This window comes from Chiloscyllium punctatum, chromosome 3 (assembly GCF_047496795.1).
Source record: "Chiloscyllium punctatum isolate Juve2018m chromosome 3, sChiPun1.3, whole genome shotgun sequence".
Taxonomy (NCBI): Eukaryota; Metazoa; Chordata; class Chondrichthyes; order Orectolobiformes; family Hemiscylliidae; genus Chiloscyllium; species Chiloscyllium punctatum.
This window is the reverse complement of record NC_092741.1, coordinates 43,532,570-43,549,725: the sequence shown is the minus strand read 5'-3', so window position 1 is coordinate 43,549,725 and position 17,156 is coordinate 43,532,570. Positions and strand designations below refer to the sequence as shown.

General features: G+C 41.2%; 1 protein-coding gene across 3 annotated transcripts in view; it reads left to right on the top strand.

Annotated features, from left to right (window-relative positions):
- afg1lb (AFG1 like ATPase b) overlaps positions 1-17,156 on the top strand; it is a 171,934-nt gene that overhangs the window by 124,468 nt on the left and 30,310 nt on the right. For all 3 annotated transcript variants that reach the window (XM_072552390.1, XM_072552401.1, XM_072552409.1), the window contains one exon: positions 1,452-1,534. In XM_072552390.1, the coding sequence (XP_072408491.1) occupies positions 1,452-1,534 (83 nt within the window). The remainder of the gene's footprint in view (positions 1-1,451; positions 1,535-17,156) is intronic.

The window sequence follows — 17,156 nt, the reverse complement described above, 5'->3', positions numbered from 1 at the left end:
AGTGGGCATTTGTTCATTTGTGAGTTTGCATGATACATAGTGAGAAATGATCTGATCAGGGTAGCCATGATCCCACAGGATAGCTTTAATGTATTCTCTTTTTGTGTCAATATACACCATGGGATCCACTTTCTATAAGATTGATCTTATCAATATGCAATTGGGCTGCAATGCTTTTACTAATGCAGTTCAAATCATTATTTTTATTGTGCAAATAATATAAGTATGTTTTTTTGGTACTTGTACCAACAAAGATGGGTGACCTGTGGTTTACTCAACAATAGCCCGGATTTTCTGATCAGGGTTGTAAATCCTATTTCTGACCCCGATTGGACAAGAAAATACACTCTTAAGTTTTGATAAGTCCTGCCCTCAAAATTCCTGTTAGGATGTCTCCTCTTAGGAAACAGAGTGAATAATGCTGGAATGCTTACCAGAAGCAGAGTGGATCAGTACAAAAAAATCCCACCCCCACCACCCCATTAAGTTCCATATTCCATAGTTTAAATATTCTGCAATCGCTTTAACAGCAACTGACAAAATGTTTATAAGATGACATAAGAGGTAGGGTGAGTTGTTAGATAAGTGAGAGGCTAGGTTAGCAGGTGAGTGATGGATGAGGCAGGAAAGTCAGTGGTGGATAGGTGGGTGATGGGCTGCCAGATAAGTGGGTCTATTGGATTTGGGAATCTGGCAGGTCTTGTGGAAGAGTGGAGTTGGGTGCAAGGCAAGGCACGGTCAGTTTGCATGCGGTGTCAGGTTCAACAGGGTCAGAATGGGGACTGTTAGGTCAGTTGGAGTTGGATTTGGTGGTTGTCAGGTCAGGAGGTCAGGGTTAGAGTTTTATTGCTCAGTTTGGAGGGGGGCATAGGGGATGTAGTAGGTTTGTAATCCTTTGGCTTTCCTGGTTAATTCGACAGTTTAAGTGAGTCACAACTCTTCAAAATTTCTGAATTCAAGGGACTTTTTCAGAGGATTTTGGATGTAGATTAATTGCCCTGAGGAAATTTGAATTTCCCAGGCAATTCCCAATGTCAGCTGCATTGGGATTTCTGCATGGTTCCAACCCGCAACTCCAAACTATCCTGCAGAAACAACTATCTGTCTGACCATTGAAATTTCTGAGCCATTTGTACCTTTTCCATGTTATTCTGTGGCTGCATGCACACAGTCTTGAGACATTGGCACAAAACACTGCTTGATGATATAAATGATAACATTACAACTTATACTAATTCAGCATTAATATGACGTAAATAGGAGTTAATAGATGCTGACTGAACTTTAAATGGTCAATGATGTTCATACTTCAGAATGCATTCCAAAAAAAATTAATAACGTTCTGATGAATAGAAAATGTTAATAATGCATCTAAAGTTTTCAGTTATTTTTCTTTGGCTGGCAAATGTTCAACTCAGTTCTCATTTTAATTTTGTTGGTTTTTTTTGCAGAAATATTGTGAAGCCATTGAACTGAATTCTGAAGTTGACTACAGGAAAAGACAGCTTCCTGGAGCAGGGAAACTTTATTATCTGTAAGCTTAAGAAGGAATGCTAAGACACCCTATTGCATTGAGAAATGCTAGTAAACTGAACTATGCTTACCCACCAGGATGTAAAGACTATCATTGGGATCAATGAGTAAAACTGACAAAAGTGAAAATAGTGTCTATGCAGCTAACTGAAAACTTGTCAATCATTGTACCCAAAATATGAGGTGAAATAGAATGAGAAGCATTGTGGGTATCAAGAATTTTAGCCCAATGAAAATGCTGGTGGATAATCAGGAAGCAATTAATGGTTGCACTCTATTTCCTTTTCATTTTTCTGTTCAAGGCTGAAGCTGTGTGAATGTATCATAAGCTGAGTATTAGTGACCAAGCAATAACTTCACGAAAGTAAGCTTGAACGCAGTCTCAATACATTGAAAGCAGTTTCTATAAGTGGATGTTCCCTCTACCTTTGTATCTTTACAGAACCCTCAATGAATTGCATGATCCAAATTTACAAAATGCCCAAAGAGTACACGATTGGAATGACTCTGAGCCCTATTCATAATTTTGCTTTCTATCATGAGGCCACTGCCAAACCTATTTGAATGTAGAAAGAGGAAAAGGTCACCTTGCTACTCAGGCCTGTTTTCTTATTCAGTTTGGTCATGCTGATTTGTAACCTAATTTGCAAATGTATATCCTATACCAACTGGAAGAATAATAGAAGGCAGCAAGTAGTGTGCAATGTAGCTGGTGTTCCTATGATCAAAAATGAGAGTAGATTAGATTCCCTACAGTATGGAAGCAGGCCCTTTGGCCCAGCAAGTCCACACTGACCCTCCGAAGAGGAAAAGGAGAAAATTGTAGAGGAGAAGAATGAGGTACGAGACATTAGACTAGAAAGAATTGAGGTTAGTTACGAAGAGGTGTTATCAGTTCTAGAAGGACTGAAAGTAGACAAGTCCCCTGGGCCAAATGGGATTTATCCAAGGATTCTCTGGGAAGCTAGGGAGGAGATAGCAGAGCCTTTGGTTTTGATATATGAGTTGCCATTGTCTAAAGGTTTAGTACCAGAGGACTGGAGGATTGCAAGTGTTGTGCCCTTGTTCAAGAAGGGCTGTAGAGATGACCCAGGAAATTATAGACCAGTGAGCCTTACTTCTGTTGTAGGAAAGGTTTTTGAAAGTATTATAAGATATAAGATTTATAATCATCTAATAAACAACAATTTGATTTCAGATAGTCAACACGGTTTCATCAGGGTTAGGTCGTGTCTCACAAACCTCATTGAGTTTTTTGAGAAGGTGAGCAAGCATATAGATGAGGGTAGGGCAGTCGACGTGGTATACATGGACTTCAGTAAAGCCTTTGATAAGGTTCCACATAGTAGGCTGTTGGAGAAAATCAGAGGCATGGAATTGAGTGTGATTTAACAGTTTGGATTAGAAACTGGCTTTCTGAAGGAAGGTTTCGAGTGGTGATTGATGGAAAATATTCAGCCTGGAGTCTGTTTAATAGTGGTGTGCCACAAGGATCTGTTTTGGGACCACTGCTGTTTGTCATTTTTATAAATGACTTAGACGCAGGCATAGGTGGATGGAGTAATAAATTTGCAGATGACACTAAAGTCGATGGAGTCGTGGACAGTGTGAAAGAATGTTTCAGGTTGCAGGGGGACTTCGATAAACTGCAGAATTGGGCTGAGAGGTGGCAAATGGAGTTCAATGCAGCTAAATGTGAGGTAATGCACTTTGGGAAGAATAACAGGAGGGCTGATTTGGGTCAATGGAAAGATTCTTGGTAGTGTGGATGTGCAGAGGGATCTTGGCGTCCGTGTACATAGATGCCTGAAAATTGCCACCTAGGTTGATAATGCTGTTAAGAAAGCATACAGTGTGTTAGGTTTCATTGGTAGAGGGATTGTGTTCCAAAGCTGCAATATCATGTTGCAACTATACAAAACGCTAGTGCGGCCACCCTTGGAATATTGTGTACAGTTCTGGTCGCCATATTTCGAGAAGGATGTGGAAGCATTGGAAAAGGTGCAGAGGAGATTTACCAGGATGTTGCCTGGTCTGGAGCGAAGGTCTTATGAGGAAAGGCTGAGAGACTTGGGTCTGTTCTCATTGGAAAGAAGAAGGCCTCGGGGGGGATTTGATAGAGACATACAAGATGATCAGAGGATTAGATAGGGTAGACAGTGAAAGTCTTTTTCCTACGATGATGACGTCAGCTTGTACGAGGGGGCATAACTACAAATCGAGAGTGATGGATTTCAGACAGATGTCAGAAGTAGGTTCTTTACTCAGAGAGCAGTAAGGGCGTGGAATGCCCTACCTGCCAACGTAGTTAACTCAGCCACATTAGGGAAATTTAAACAATCCTTGGATAAGCACATGGATGATGATGGGATAGTGTAGGGGGATGAGCTTAGAATAGTTCACAGGTCGGCGCAACATCAAGGGCCGAAGGACCTGTTGTAGAACATAGAACAATACAGCACAGAACAGGCCCTTCAGCCCACGATGTTGTGCCGAACATTTGTCCTAGCTTAAGCACCTATCCACGTACCTATCCAATTGCTGCTTAAAGGTCACCAATGATTCTGACTTTGCCACTCCCACAGGCAGCGCATTCCATGCCCCCACCACTCTCTGGGTAAAGAACCTACCCCTGACATTCTCCTCTATACCTTCCACCCTTCACCTTCAATTTATGTCCCCTTGTAACACTTTGTTGTACCCGGGGAAAAAGTGTGTGACTGTCTACTCTATCTATTCCCCTGATCATCTTATAAACCTCTATCAAGTCACCTCTCATCCTTCGCCGTTCCAATGAGAAAAGGCCTAGCACTCAACCTATCCTCGTACAACCTATTCTCCATTCCAGGCAACATCCTGGTAAATCTCCTCTGCACCCTCTCCAAAGCTTCCACATCTTTCCTAAAATGAGGCGACCAGAACTGCACACAGTACTCCAAATGTGGCCTTACCAAGGTCCTATACAGCTGCAACATCACCTCACGACTCTTGAATTCAATCCCTCTGCTAATGAACGCTAATACACCATAGGCCTTCTTACAAGCTCTATCCACCTGAGTGGCAACTTTCAAAGATCTATGAACATAGACCCCAAGATCCCTCTGCTCCTCCACCTTAGTAAGAACCCTACTGTTAACCCTGTATTCCGCATTCTTATTTGTCCTTCCAAAATGGACAACCTCACACTTGACAGGGTCGAACTCCATCTGCCACTCCTCAGCCCAGCTCTGCATCATATCTAAGTCCCTTTGCAGCCGACAACAGCCCTCCTCACTATCCACAACTCCACCAATCTTCGTATCGTCTGCAAATTTACTGACCCACCCTTCGACTCCCTCTTCCAAGTCATTAATAAAAATTACAAACAGCAGAGGACCCAGAACTGATCCCTGCAGAACTCCACTTGTAACTGGGCTCCAGGCTGAATATTTACCATCTACCACCACTCTCTGACTTCAACCGGTTAGCCAGTTCCCTATCCAACTGGCCAAACTTCCCACTATCCCATGCCTCCTGACTTTCCGCATAAGCCTACCATGGGGAACATTAACAAATGCCTTACTAAAATCCATGTACACTACATCCACTGCTCTACCCTCATCCACATGCTTCGTCACCTCCTCAAAGAATTCAATAAGACTTGTAAGGCAAGACCTACCCCTCACAAATCCGTGCTGGCTGTCCCTAATCAAGCAGTGTCTTTCCAGATACTCATAAATCCTATCCCTCAGTACCCTTTCCATTACTTTGCCTACCACCGAAGTAAGACTAACTGGCCTGTAATTCCTGGGGTTATCCCTATTCCCTTTTTTGAACAGGGGCACAACATTTGCCACTCTCCAGTCCCCTGGCACCACCCCCATTGACAGTGAAGACGAAAAGATCATTGCCAACGGTTCTGCGATTTCTTCTCTTACTTCCCACATAATCCTGGGATATATCCCGTCAGGTCCGGGGGACTTGTCTATCCTCAAGTTTTTCAAAATGCCCAACACATCTTCCTTCCTAACAAGTATCTCCTCTAGCTTACCAGTCCGTTTTATACTCTCCTCTTCAACAATACGGTCCCTCTCATTCGTAAATACTGAAGAAAAGTACTCATTCAAGACCTCTCCCATCTCTTCTGACTCAATACACAGTCTCCCACTACTGTCCTTGATTGGACCTACCCTCGTTCTTGTCATTCTCATGTTTCTCACTTATGCATAAAAGGCCTTGGGGTTATACTTGATCCTACCCGCCAAAGATTCTTCATGCCCTCTCTTAGCTCTCCTAATCCCTTTCTTCAGCTCCCTCCTGGCTATCCTGTATCCCTCCAACGCTCTGTCTGAACCTTGTTTCCTCAACCTTATGTAAGCCTCCCTTTTCCTCCTTACAAGACATTCAACCTCCCTTGTCAACCAAGGTTTCCTCACACGACCATTTCTTTCCTGCCTGACAGGTACATACATATCAAGGACACGTCGTATCTGTTCCTTGTAAAAGTTTCACATTTCAACGACATCCTTCCCTGACAGCCTATGCTCCCAATTTATGCTCCTCAGATCCTGTCCTGCAGCATCGTATTTACCCTTCCCCCAATTGTAAAACCTGCCCTGTTGCAAGCGCCTATCTCTCTCCATAACCAAGGTGAAAGTCACTGAATTGTGGTCACCATCACCAATATGCTCACCCACTAACAAGCCCATCACTTTTCCCGGTTCGTTACCAAATATCAAATCCAATATGGTCTCCCCTCTGGTCGGACAATCTGTTCTGTGCTGTACTGTTGTATGTTCTATGTTCTACATGAATGGTTGCTCAGTGTTAGCACTGCTGCCTCACAGCACCAGGGACCCAGGTTTGATTCCAGCCTCGGGCAACTGTATGCGTAGTTTGCACATTCTCCCATGTCTGCATAGATTTCCTCTGGGTGCTTGGGTTTCCTCCCATAATCCAAAGATGTACAAGTTAGATGAGTTGGCCATGCTAAATTGCCCATAATGTTCATGGATGTGGAGATTCATCAGGGAATGGTAGGGTAGGGGAATGTGACTGGGTTACTCTTCGGAGGGTCAGTGTGGATTGTTGGGCCAAAGGGCCCTGTTTCCACACTGTAGGAATTCTATGTCGGGATTCTATGAAAAGAAGTTATTTTTGAATAGCTGCAGTTCAAGTACAGCTCAATACCACCTTCTTAAGGTCAGTTGAAGGAGGACAATGAATGTTGGTTTTGCCAGTGACATCCCATGATTTCTTTTTAAAAAATTAACATTTCTTACAATGCTACCTTCTTTGCTGCTTAGTAGAAAATAACTGAGCAATTTTGCTGATCCTATCTGGTTAGTATAAAATGTCAATTCTAGGGATAGTTTACACCCTACAGCAATTACCGCTGATGGATTGAAAGGAAACTGTTAATGACACTACAGGTAGAAGAATGTGCAGGCATAGCTATTATGCATATAAGACTATGGAATTAACTGATGGAGTCACTAGAAGTAATCTTTCAAAAATCTTTGGAAGTAGTAATGTGGTCAATGACTGGAAAGTGGGCAATGTTTAAGTATTTCTTCAGTGAAAAAGAAAATGAAACACATGGGTTTTTTCAGCCAATTTGGCTTTATTGTAGGTAAATTGCTGGAGCCTCTTTGTGGGATGTGCTGAAACACAAAAACATTTATTAAGCTACAGGCTTATTGACTGATTTCATGTGTCTTTTTCTGTTTGAGGAAACAATATTTTCTGGGCAAAGAAAACTTGCATTCATGTGCTGTCCTTCATATCCTCAGGACATAGAAAAGTGTTTTGCAGCAAATTACTTAAAGCAAATTTAGCAGCTAATATGCACACAGACAGATATTCCAGTGATCTGAAGGACTAAGTTTTCTATCTCGGTGGTGTTGATTGGGGCAGGAAAATCATTGAGATCACCAGGATCATTCCATTCTTTGGAACAAAATTGGAATACAATCCTTTGCATCTTGGTTTTGTACCTCAGTGAAATATGGCAAATATTGTTAACAGAGCTTTCGTTTAGTACTGCCATGAAGTGTAAACCTGAATTAGGTACTCTGCTCCAGATGTAGGCTCAGTGTGCTTAAGGCCCACAATTGTCAGACTGCGGAAAGTGGCTGCTAGCACAGAGTCAAGCTCATACAGCCAAAAGAAAGGGAGTGAATGTATATTGTGAGATCCTGGACACCATTGCATTATGACTCAAAGACCTTCAGCTCAGAGTTTGACCTGGAGGTTTGTAATGCATCAGAGTGAGGGAAAAGTTACCTGGAGACTTTATTCTAGGAGCCTGTCAAATCTTTAGAATAGGGTACTCTAATTTGGTCCAAGGCAACAGATTGTGACTGTCAGTGTGTCCCTGGCAGTGGAGGAGCCCCAGCCCTATCAAACAGGTTTGAGGTACCTGCAGCCAGTATAAAGGAAAGTGGTGGCTACAGTGTGAATAAATGAACTGAGCATGCTACCATTGTACAGGAAGACATTCAAGTGAGAAGATGTTAATAGCAATGTGGTGGTAATAGCTGGCAGCATTGTCAGGGGATAGGTACACTTAACTCTCCGCAGCCAAAAGTATGCATCCAGAGGGCCGTGTTCATGTTTTGGTGCTTCGGTTTGGGAATTGCTGTCCATGTTGGAGAGAAGAGTACAGTGGGATGGGATATGCAGTTGTCAAGATGTATGTACTGTTAATATATTGAGAACAAGGAATGAAGTTCTGCTGAGGGAGTACAAGCATCTAGAGGCTAAATTTAAAAAGTCAATAAGCTCTGGATTATTACCTGGGCCATGAGCAATGGCATAGGGTCAATATGATTAGACAGATAAATCAGAGATCAAAGATTGGTGTGGAGGAAATGAGTTTCAATACCTAAAGTCTTGGCACCAGTACTGGTGAATGTAAAAGATGTACCACTGAGGCCAGTGTTCTGGTGAATTGTATAACGAGGGCAGTAAAATGAACTTCAAACTAATTGTGCGGAAGTGAGGAGAGATATGGTAAAGTGCAGGGAAACACCAAAGTGATGGAGCAGGGCAACAATTTGGATAATAATTACAGTTTCTGACAGGGAGGGGCATAACATATAAAGTGCGTCAACATGGTTTAAGAATGTAAGAATGGTTTAAAAAAACACAATTTAAGGCCTGATATCAGAATATATGCAGCACTTGTAACGGAAAGGGATGAATTGTTAGCAGAGATGGAGGTAATTATGTGTGATCTGTTTAAGCATTATTAAAACATGGTTGAAAATTGACTATGGCTGTGATTTGAATGTGAAAGGTTATTTGACATTTTGGAATGAAGCTAGAAAAGATGATAGAGTTATTCTGTTAATTAAGAATTTAAACCATTAATTTAGCATTGAGATCTATTCTTAACTTGAAAGATCAAAGTGTAGAATCCATTCGTGCAGCGACTTATTTTTTGTTAAACAAGGAAGTAGAGGTAAGAGCTCACTTGTGGGAGTAGTTCCGAGGATCCCTAATGGTAGTTACACTGAAGTCAGAATGCACAGGAAGAAATACATATAGGTCATATAAGAAGTGCACTGCAGTAATCATGGGTGTCTTAAATCAATATGTACATTGGAAAAGTGAGATTGGCAAAGATAGCCTAAAAAATGAATTCATAGAGTATCTTTGGGACAGTTCTTTTAAACTATGCTCCCTTGTTCCAGAGTGAATCAGGGAGCAGGCTGTCCCAGATCTGGTAATGTGCAACAGGAGAAGATTAATCAGTAACGTCATGGTTAAGGAGTTTCTGATGACAGTGATCACAACATGATAAAATTTAATGTTCAGTTCAAAAGGAAGAAGTGTGGGCCATGACCTAAACCTAAATAAAGATGGCTATGAAGGTATGAAGGCAGAGCTGCCTTAGGTGAACTGGGAAATTATGTTTAAAAATAAGTTGGTAGAGTTGCAGTTACAGACATCTGAGAAGATAGTTGATAATGTCGCAAGTGTAAGGTTATCCATTTTGGAAGGGAAAGATCAGATGTGCACTTTTGAGCTCTAATGGTATGAAGTTAAATACAGTGGATGTCCAAAGCTACTTGGGGGTTTCAGGTCTTTAAAATGCCAAGGAAATGTGCAGGAATAAGCACAAAAGGTAATTAAATGCTGGCCTTTATACCTGGAGGACTGGAGTATAAAGATGCATAAGGTATGCTGCAGCTATTCACAACCCCGGTTAGAGCCCGTTTGGAATGCTGAGGGTAGATCTGGGCACCACACCTTAGAAAGGATATATTGGCCTTGGAGACTGTACAACGTGGGATTACAAGAATGATACTTGGACTTCAGAGATTAAGTTATTAGGAGAGATTATACAAGTTTGGCTTGTTTTACCTAGAGTTTAGAGAATTATGGGATGATCTGATTGAAATCTTCAAGATATTAACAGGAAAATACAAGATAGATAAAGTTAAACTATTTCGGCTGGTTGGGGATTCTAGAACTAGGGGTCATAGTTTAAAAATTAGGCCAGACCATTCAGGAGAGATATTAGGAAGCACTTGTACACAAAAGGATGGTAGAGGTTTAGAACTCTCTGCCACATAGAGTAGTTGAGGCTAGATTAGTTGAGACAGATTTTTTTTTGTGAAGCAAAGGTATTAAGGATATGGGCAAAAGGCAGGTCACAGATCAACCATGATCACATTGAATGATGTAACAGGCTTGAGAAGCTGAATGGCCTATCCCTGTTCCAATATTCCTGTGTTCCTCGAACCCTTAGAAACGATTTATTCCATTGAGAAAGAAAGACTTTTGGAAAGGATGTGTCATCTGTGAGTAAATAAAAAAGTTAAAGATAGTTGTTAAATTAAAAGAAGCATTACAAATCTGCAAGATTGTCAGAATATGGTAAACACTGTTGACAACCAGCAAAGAATGACTAAACAGATAATCAAGATAAAGAAAGCAGAGTATGAAAGAGAGCTGGCTTGTAAAGTAACATCAGATAGTCTGAGTGTTTACAAGTATTTGAATAGGAAAAGACTAATTAAAGTTAGTGTTGGTCACCTAGAGTGCAAGACTGGGGAGTTAGTAAAGGAAAACAAAGAAATGTTGGAGATTTTGATCAGGGATTTTATGTCTTTCTTCATGGAAGTAAGCTTAGAAAGCTTCCCAAAGATAATTAAAGATCAAGAGGCGATAGGGAGGGACAAAAATTTAAAACAATTACCAACATAAACGGAGAAAAGATGGTATGAAAATTATTGGATCTAAAGCTGAGAATTCCTCAGGACTAGATAGCCTGCATCCTAGAGGAGATAGTTACAGAATTAATAAATACATTGGTTACAATCTTGCAATGTTCCTTAGATTTTGGATGAGTCCCTATGTAATGAAAACCAGCAAATATAACACTTGCGCTCAAGAAAGGAAGGAGGTTGAAAGCAGGAATTTATAGGACAGTTAGCCTAGGGAAGGTTTTATAGTACATTATTCAAGGGATCATAGCAGGGCACTTAGAAAATCAAATGTGATTAGGCAGAGACTATGTTGCTTTGTGAGAGCATTTACTGATAATGGTGGACAGAGGGGAACCGGTAATCTGTTGTACTTGGTTTTCTAAAAGCATTAAATAAGGTCCTATAGGTTGCTACACAAGATAAAAGCACATGTTGAGGGTAACATAATTCTAATAGGGAGTACTGAGCAACAAAGGGACCTTGTAGGTGTCATAAATGCTTGTAGGTGTCAACATAGATTAGGGTAATGAAGAAAGCATACAGGATGCTTGCCTTCAATAGCTGGGGCATAGAAAATAGGAGCAAGGAAGTCTTGTCATAACTGTATAAAACATTGGTTAAGCCACAGATGGAGTACTATGTGCAGTTCTGGTCATCATACTATCAAAAGGAAATAATTACATGAGAGAGCATAGAGGTGATTCGTCAGGATGTTGCCTGGGATGGAAAGTCTCAGTTATGAGGGTTGGGTTGATTTCCTCGGAACAGAGGAGGCTGAGGGGGGTGATTTGATTCAGAAATACAAAACTTATGAGGGGCCTGAACAGAGTAGATTGTGAGAATCTGTTCCCCTGGCAGATGTATCTAAGACCAAGGGAATAAGCGTAAGGTGAGGAGTAAGTGGTGTAGAAGGGATCCGTGAAAATCTTTTTTTCACCCAGAGGGTGGTAGAAATATGAAACGTGCTCCTGAGAAAATGATGGAGTCAAGTACTCTCCCAACATTTAAGAAGCATCTGAATGTGCACTTAATGTGCCAGGGCATAATAGGCTATGGACCAAGTGCAGGTAAATGTAATTAGTGTGGTTTGGTGTTTGTGGTCAGCATAGACATGATGGGTGGGGGATGCTGTTTCTATGGTGTGAGATTCTTTGACTTTAAGATCTTTAAGATTGGAGTGCAGTTTTTAAAAAATACACATGGGATTTTGGCTGTTGTTACAACGGGCCACAATGTAAAATCAAATAATTACTAAGCATACCCATTTTATTGAAGCCTTTCATCCTGCCCTCATAAAGACCATTCACAACAAATGCCAATGTAACTGGGTAAAAAAGCATTTTAAACCTAATGAGAGGAGGCTGATTGGCAAGTAGATTTCAGTAGATGCATTCCCATGAGTATTGGAGCAGTTAGATGCAGACCAAGTTTGACTAAATCACTAAACTAGGCAAGTTTTTTTTTGATTTGTCAAGTTTAGTCTGAGAAATGAATCAGAGAATAGCTGTCACCTGTTTTGTTGAGCATAATGTGTATGTGCTCTTTCTATCTGTGAAGACCAGGGTCTGCCTGGTGTAAAATTTAAACAAAACTTGGCAGTTAATTGTCAGACATTATCTAACTGATGCATTTACAAATCAGAGCCACTTGTCAACCAATCAATGCTGTCTTCTCATACAGTATAAATTTTGTTTTCTAGTGGCATAGGTGTTTCTTGTGATTATTCTGATGAGTGCAAGACAAAAGGTGTCAACAGAATACTCAAGTTAATACCATTAAATTGCAAATAAATTGTGAATGTTATACAAGATATTGACTAAGCTGCAGTTGAAATCCTGCACAATTACAGTTGTACGCTATGATATTGCAGCCATGGGAACTAATACTTAAAATTGTTAGAATATTTTCAGTGTCTGTGGCTATGAATTCTTTTCCCCATAGGAAGACAAACAGTAAAACGGGAAATCTAGTGGAGGATGTCAAGATTGAGAGGTTAAATAATGGAAGATTATTTCCATTCATTGGTGACCTAGTAATAAGGGGACAGGTTAACCACCATCATTCGAAGAGTGAAGAGATAGATTGGAAGAATTTTTTTTCTACAGTTATTTGAAAATTAAATGGTTTATTCTTAAGACAGACACCAAATTATCTCTTCAAATATGTATTCAATCCCCTTCTAAAAGTAAAGAGATAAGTAAATATGGATAAACAGCAAGTAAATAGAATTGCAGTAGGTAGTCCCAGTTAAAGGACTGAAGCGAAGAGTAACACAGGTCTAATAGCACAAATGTGATCCTCCTAAGTTGTAATTTTATGTTATGTTTCTGTGAATTTGCCAGTACAAATGATATACAGCAAGACACCCCAGGCTGTTCGAGAATTTCTGATTGTTGCCGTGCTCATCTCTGTTAATACGGATTTGAACAGATTTTACATTCACTTACAATACATGGTAATATAAAACTAAGGCAAGATGACTTGCAATTTTGTGAATATTTATTTGCTGATCAATCAGCTATACCCATCCGCCCTGAAGAAGATGCATAGCCTTTTCTTAATTTATGAGCCATGTATTATGTTCTTGTCATAACTTGTTTAAAAAAAACGTAAACTAATGAAATCAATTGCTAAGTTGACCTGGCAAACTGAGCTGAATATCATAAAGTGAGAGGAAGTCTAACTGTTGCAGACTATTTTGGGTGAATATGTATTTCAGAGTCCTCAAATTATTATTTGCAATTTCCAGTTCTATAAGGAACTAAAAGAGACATGGAAATTAGAGACCATCCATATCCTGGTATATTCCTGTGATAAGTAAGATGCGAAGCTGGAAAGATTAAACCAAAAGCATACATGCTGTTTTAAGAAAATTATGTGCAGGATAGAATAATGAATATCTCAAGCTGCTGAAGCACAACAATATGAAAAGCGCAAAAATCATTATTCTTTGGGTGTGGTTGTAGTGGACCAGACATCACATATACACAAGTGCTTCACAAAGGTGTATTCTAATTGCTGGTGACTGAGAAAAATAAATTGGTGGTCAGTGGAAATATTTTAGGACTAATATTACATTTTAAACAATATAACATTCATGTAGACAGTGATGTAGTGGTAATGTTACTGGATTAGTAATTCAAAGGACCAGGCTAATGCTGCATAGAAATGGGTTCAAATCCCAATACGGTGGCTGGTGAAGTTTAATAAAACTAATCAACTAATAAATGAAGAATATGAACCTAGTTTCAGGAATGGTGACCATGACAACTGCTATTAATTGCTGGGGAAAATAAACAGGTCCATTAATGTTCTTTAGGGAAGGAAGGTTGCTGTTCTTACATACGACTCCAGATCAATGGCAATGTAGGTTATTCTTAATTGCCTTCTGAAGTGATCCAGCAAACCACTCAGTTCAACGGCAATTAGGAGTGAGCAACGAATGCTGCTTATGCCAACTTGCCATGAACAAATGTTTTTTTGGAAGATCATCTAGAAACTGGAAAGTTTAGCCAAAGGTCAAATGAATTGACCTTTGAAGTCTTGAAAAGTGGCTGTAAAAATGGAGGTCAACATATTAAACAGACATGAATCTGGGTGTTCTTTGTTCGAAATGTGGAAAATAGGTAAAATTCAGACTAAATTAACGAGACACAGTTTATTCAATAAACCAATTCCCCCAAATACTTTTCACTAAAATCAAAGCTTTCTAAATCCCATCAATTTCTTAGATTTTTTTAGATTACTTACAGTGTGGAAACAGGCCCTTCGGCCCAACAAGTCCACACCGCCCCCGCCGAAGCGTAACCCACCCATACCCCTACATCTACATCTACCCCTTACCTAACACTACGGGCAATTTAGCATGACCAATTCACCTAACCTGCACATCTTTGGACTGTGGGAGGAAACCGGAGCACCCGGAGGAAACCCACGCAGACACGGGGAGAACATGCAAACTCCACACAGTCAGTCGCCTGAGGCGGTAATTGAACCCGGGTCTCTTGCGCTGTGAGGCAGCAGTGCTAACCACTGTGCCACCGTGCCGCCCACTCATTCATTCTCACTCATTCTAGCAAAGGCATTATTTCATTCCCTTTGCATCAGATTTTGAACTATTGGTTTCAGAATCATTCCTCCACAACCAACTTTGCTAATGTAACACAATAGTTAGTTATGTATTTGCTGTTTTCTGAAGAAGAATCACTGGAGTCTGATGATTTTGGCATCAGGACCCTTCAGGGTCTCTGAGGAATTGTGTCCTCTTAGCTGAAATCTTTGCTGAACTCAGGCTTTGATTTGGCCCACTTAAGTACTCAAGAATGCATTTAGTATGCTTTCCTTTATTGGTCAGGGCACTGAGTATAGGAGTTGGGAGGTTATGTTGCTGTTGTACAGGACATTGGTTAGGCCACTTTTGGAGTATTGTGTGCAATTCTGGTCTCCCTCGAGCTGGGAAGAAACTTGAAAGGGTTCAAAAAGATGGACAAGATGTTGCCAGGGTCGGAGTGTTTGATCTTCCGTGAGAGGCTGAATAGATGGGGCTGTTTTCCCTGGAGCATTGGAGGCTGAGGGCATGACCTTACACCGGTTTACAAAATAATGAGAGGGTAAATAGACAATGTCTTTTCCCTGTGGTGGGGGAGTCCAGAACCTCGCAAAGCCATTAAGACAGCCAAGGACCAATACCAATCCAAACTAGAGACCCAGACAGACACCCGGCAACTATGGCAAGGACTGAATGACATCACAGGTTCTAAAAAGAGACCGTGCAAGATAACAGACGATGACACATCCCTCCCAGATCATCTCAACACCTTATATGCTCTCTTTGAGTAGAATTTTGGCAGAGAGGTAACACCTATTCCGACAAGTCCTGATGACCCCATCCCAGCAGTCATTGCATCAGAGGTCAGATCTATTTTCTTGTGTATGAATCCAAGGAAAATGATTGGACCAGGCAGAGTACCAGGCTGTGCACTCAAAGCATGTGCAGATCAACTGGCAGAGGTCTTTCTTGGACATCTTCAACTTCTCCCTGCAGCAAACCCACTGTCCCAGGCTGTTTCAAGAGGGCCAACATCATCCCTGTGCCTAAGAAGGCTCATACAGCATGTCTCAATGACTACCGCCCAGTTACCCTAACTTCGGTGGTCATGAAGTGCTTTGGTCATGGCATTAATCAACTTCAGCCTCCTCACTGCTCTTGACCCACTCCAATTTGTTAATCGGACCAACAGTTCCACGTCAGATGCCATATCACTTGCCCTTCACCTCTCCCCAGAACATCTTGACACCAAGAACAGCTACGCAAGAATCCTACTCATTGAAAACAGTTCAGCCTTCAACACTATTATCCCCTCAAGACTGATTACCAAACTTAGTGATCTCGGACTAAGCCCCACTCTCTGCAACTGGATCCTCGGTTTCCTGACCCACAGGCCACAATCAGTGAAGATTGGGGACAGTATTTCTTCCTCGCTAACACTCGACACTGGAGCCCCCCAGGGGTGCATACTCAACCCTCTACTGTACTCACTGTATACCCATGACAGTGTCGCCAAATACCAGACTAATGCCATTTGCAAGTTTGCTGATGACAGAACCATAGTCGATTGAATCTCAGATGGCAATTAAACAGACTACAAATGGGAGGTGGAAGACCTGGAAAAATGGTTCACTGAAAACAATCTAGGTCTCAATGCCGGAAAAACCAAGGAACTCATTATTGACTTTCGACAGGATGTTAATCATGCCCCCCTACACATTAACAGCACAGAGGTGGAACGAGTGGAGAGTGTCAAACTCCTGGGAGTGGTCAGCCACAACAAGCTTTCTCGGACTCTTTATGTGGACGCATTGGTTACAAAGGCCCAACAATGTCTCTTCTTCCTCAGGCAGCTGAGGAAGTTTGGCATGAAGGCGAATGCCCTTGCTGACTTCTATAGGTGCACCATCTAGAGCATTCTGTCGGATGTATCACGACCTGGTATGGCAACTGTACTATTCAAGATCGGAGGCGGTTACAGGGAGTGGTGATCTTGGTCCGGACAATCACAAAGGCCAACCTGCCATCTATAGAATCCATCTACCAGACCCACTATCAAGGAAAGGCCGCAGGCATTCTTAAAGATCCATCCCACCCTGACAATGTTTTTCTACAACCTCTACCATTGGGGAGAAGGTACAGAAGCCTGAACACACACGCACCAGCCGGTTTCGAAACCGTTTCTACCCTACTGTTGTTCGAATACTGAATCGATTCACAAACTCTTAACATTCACCTGTACCTTGTTTTTGTTTTTGCTGCTGTTTACCTATTATTTATTATCTATGCTACTTAACTATGTGATCTGCCTGTATTGCTCACAAGACAAAGCTTTTCACTGTGCCTCGGTACACATGACAATAAATTCAATTCAATTC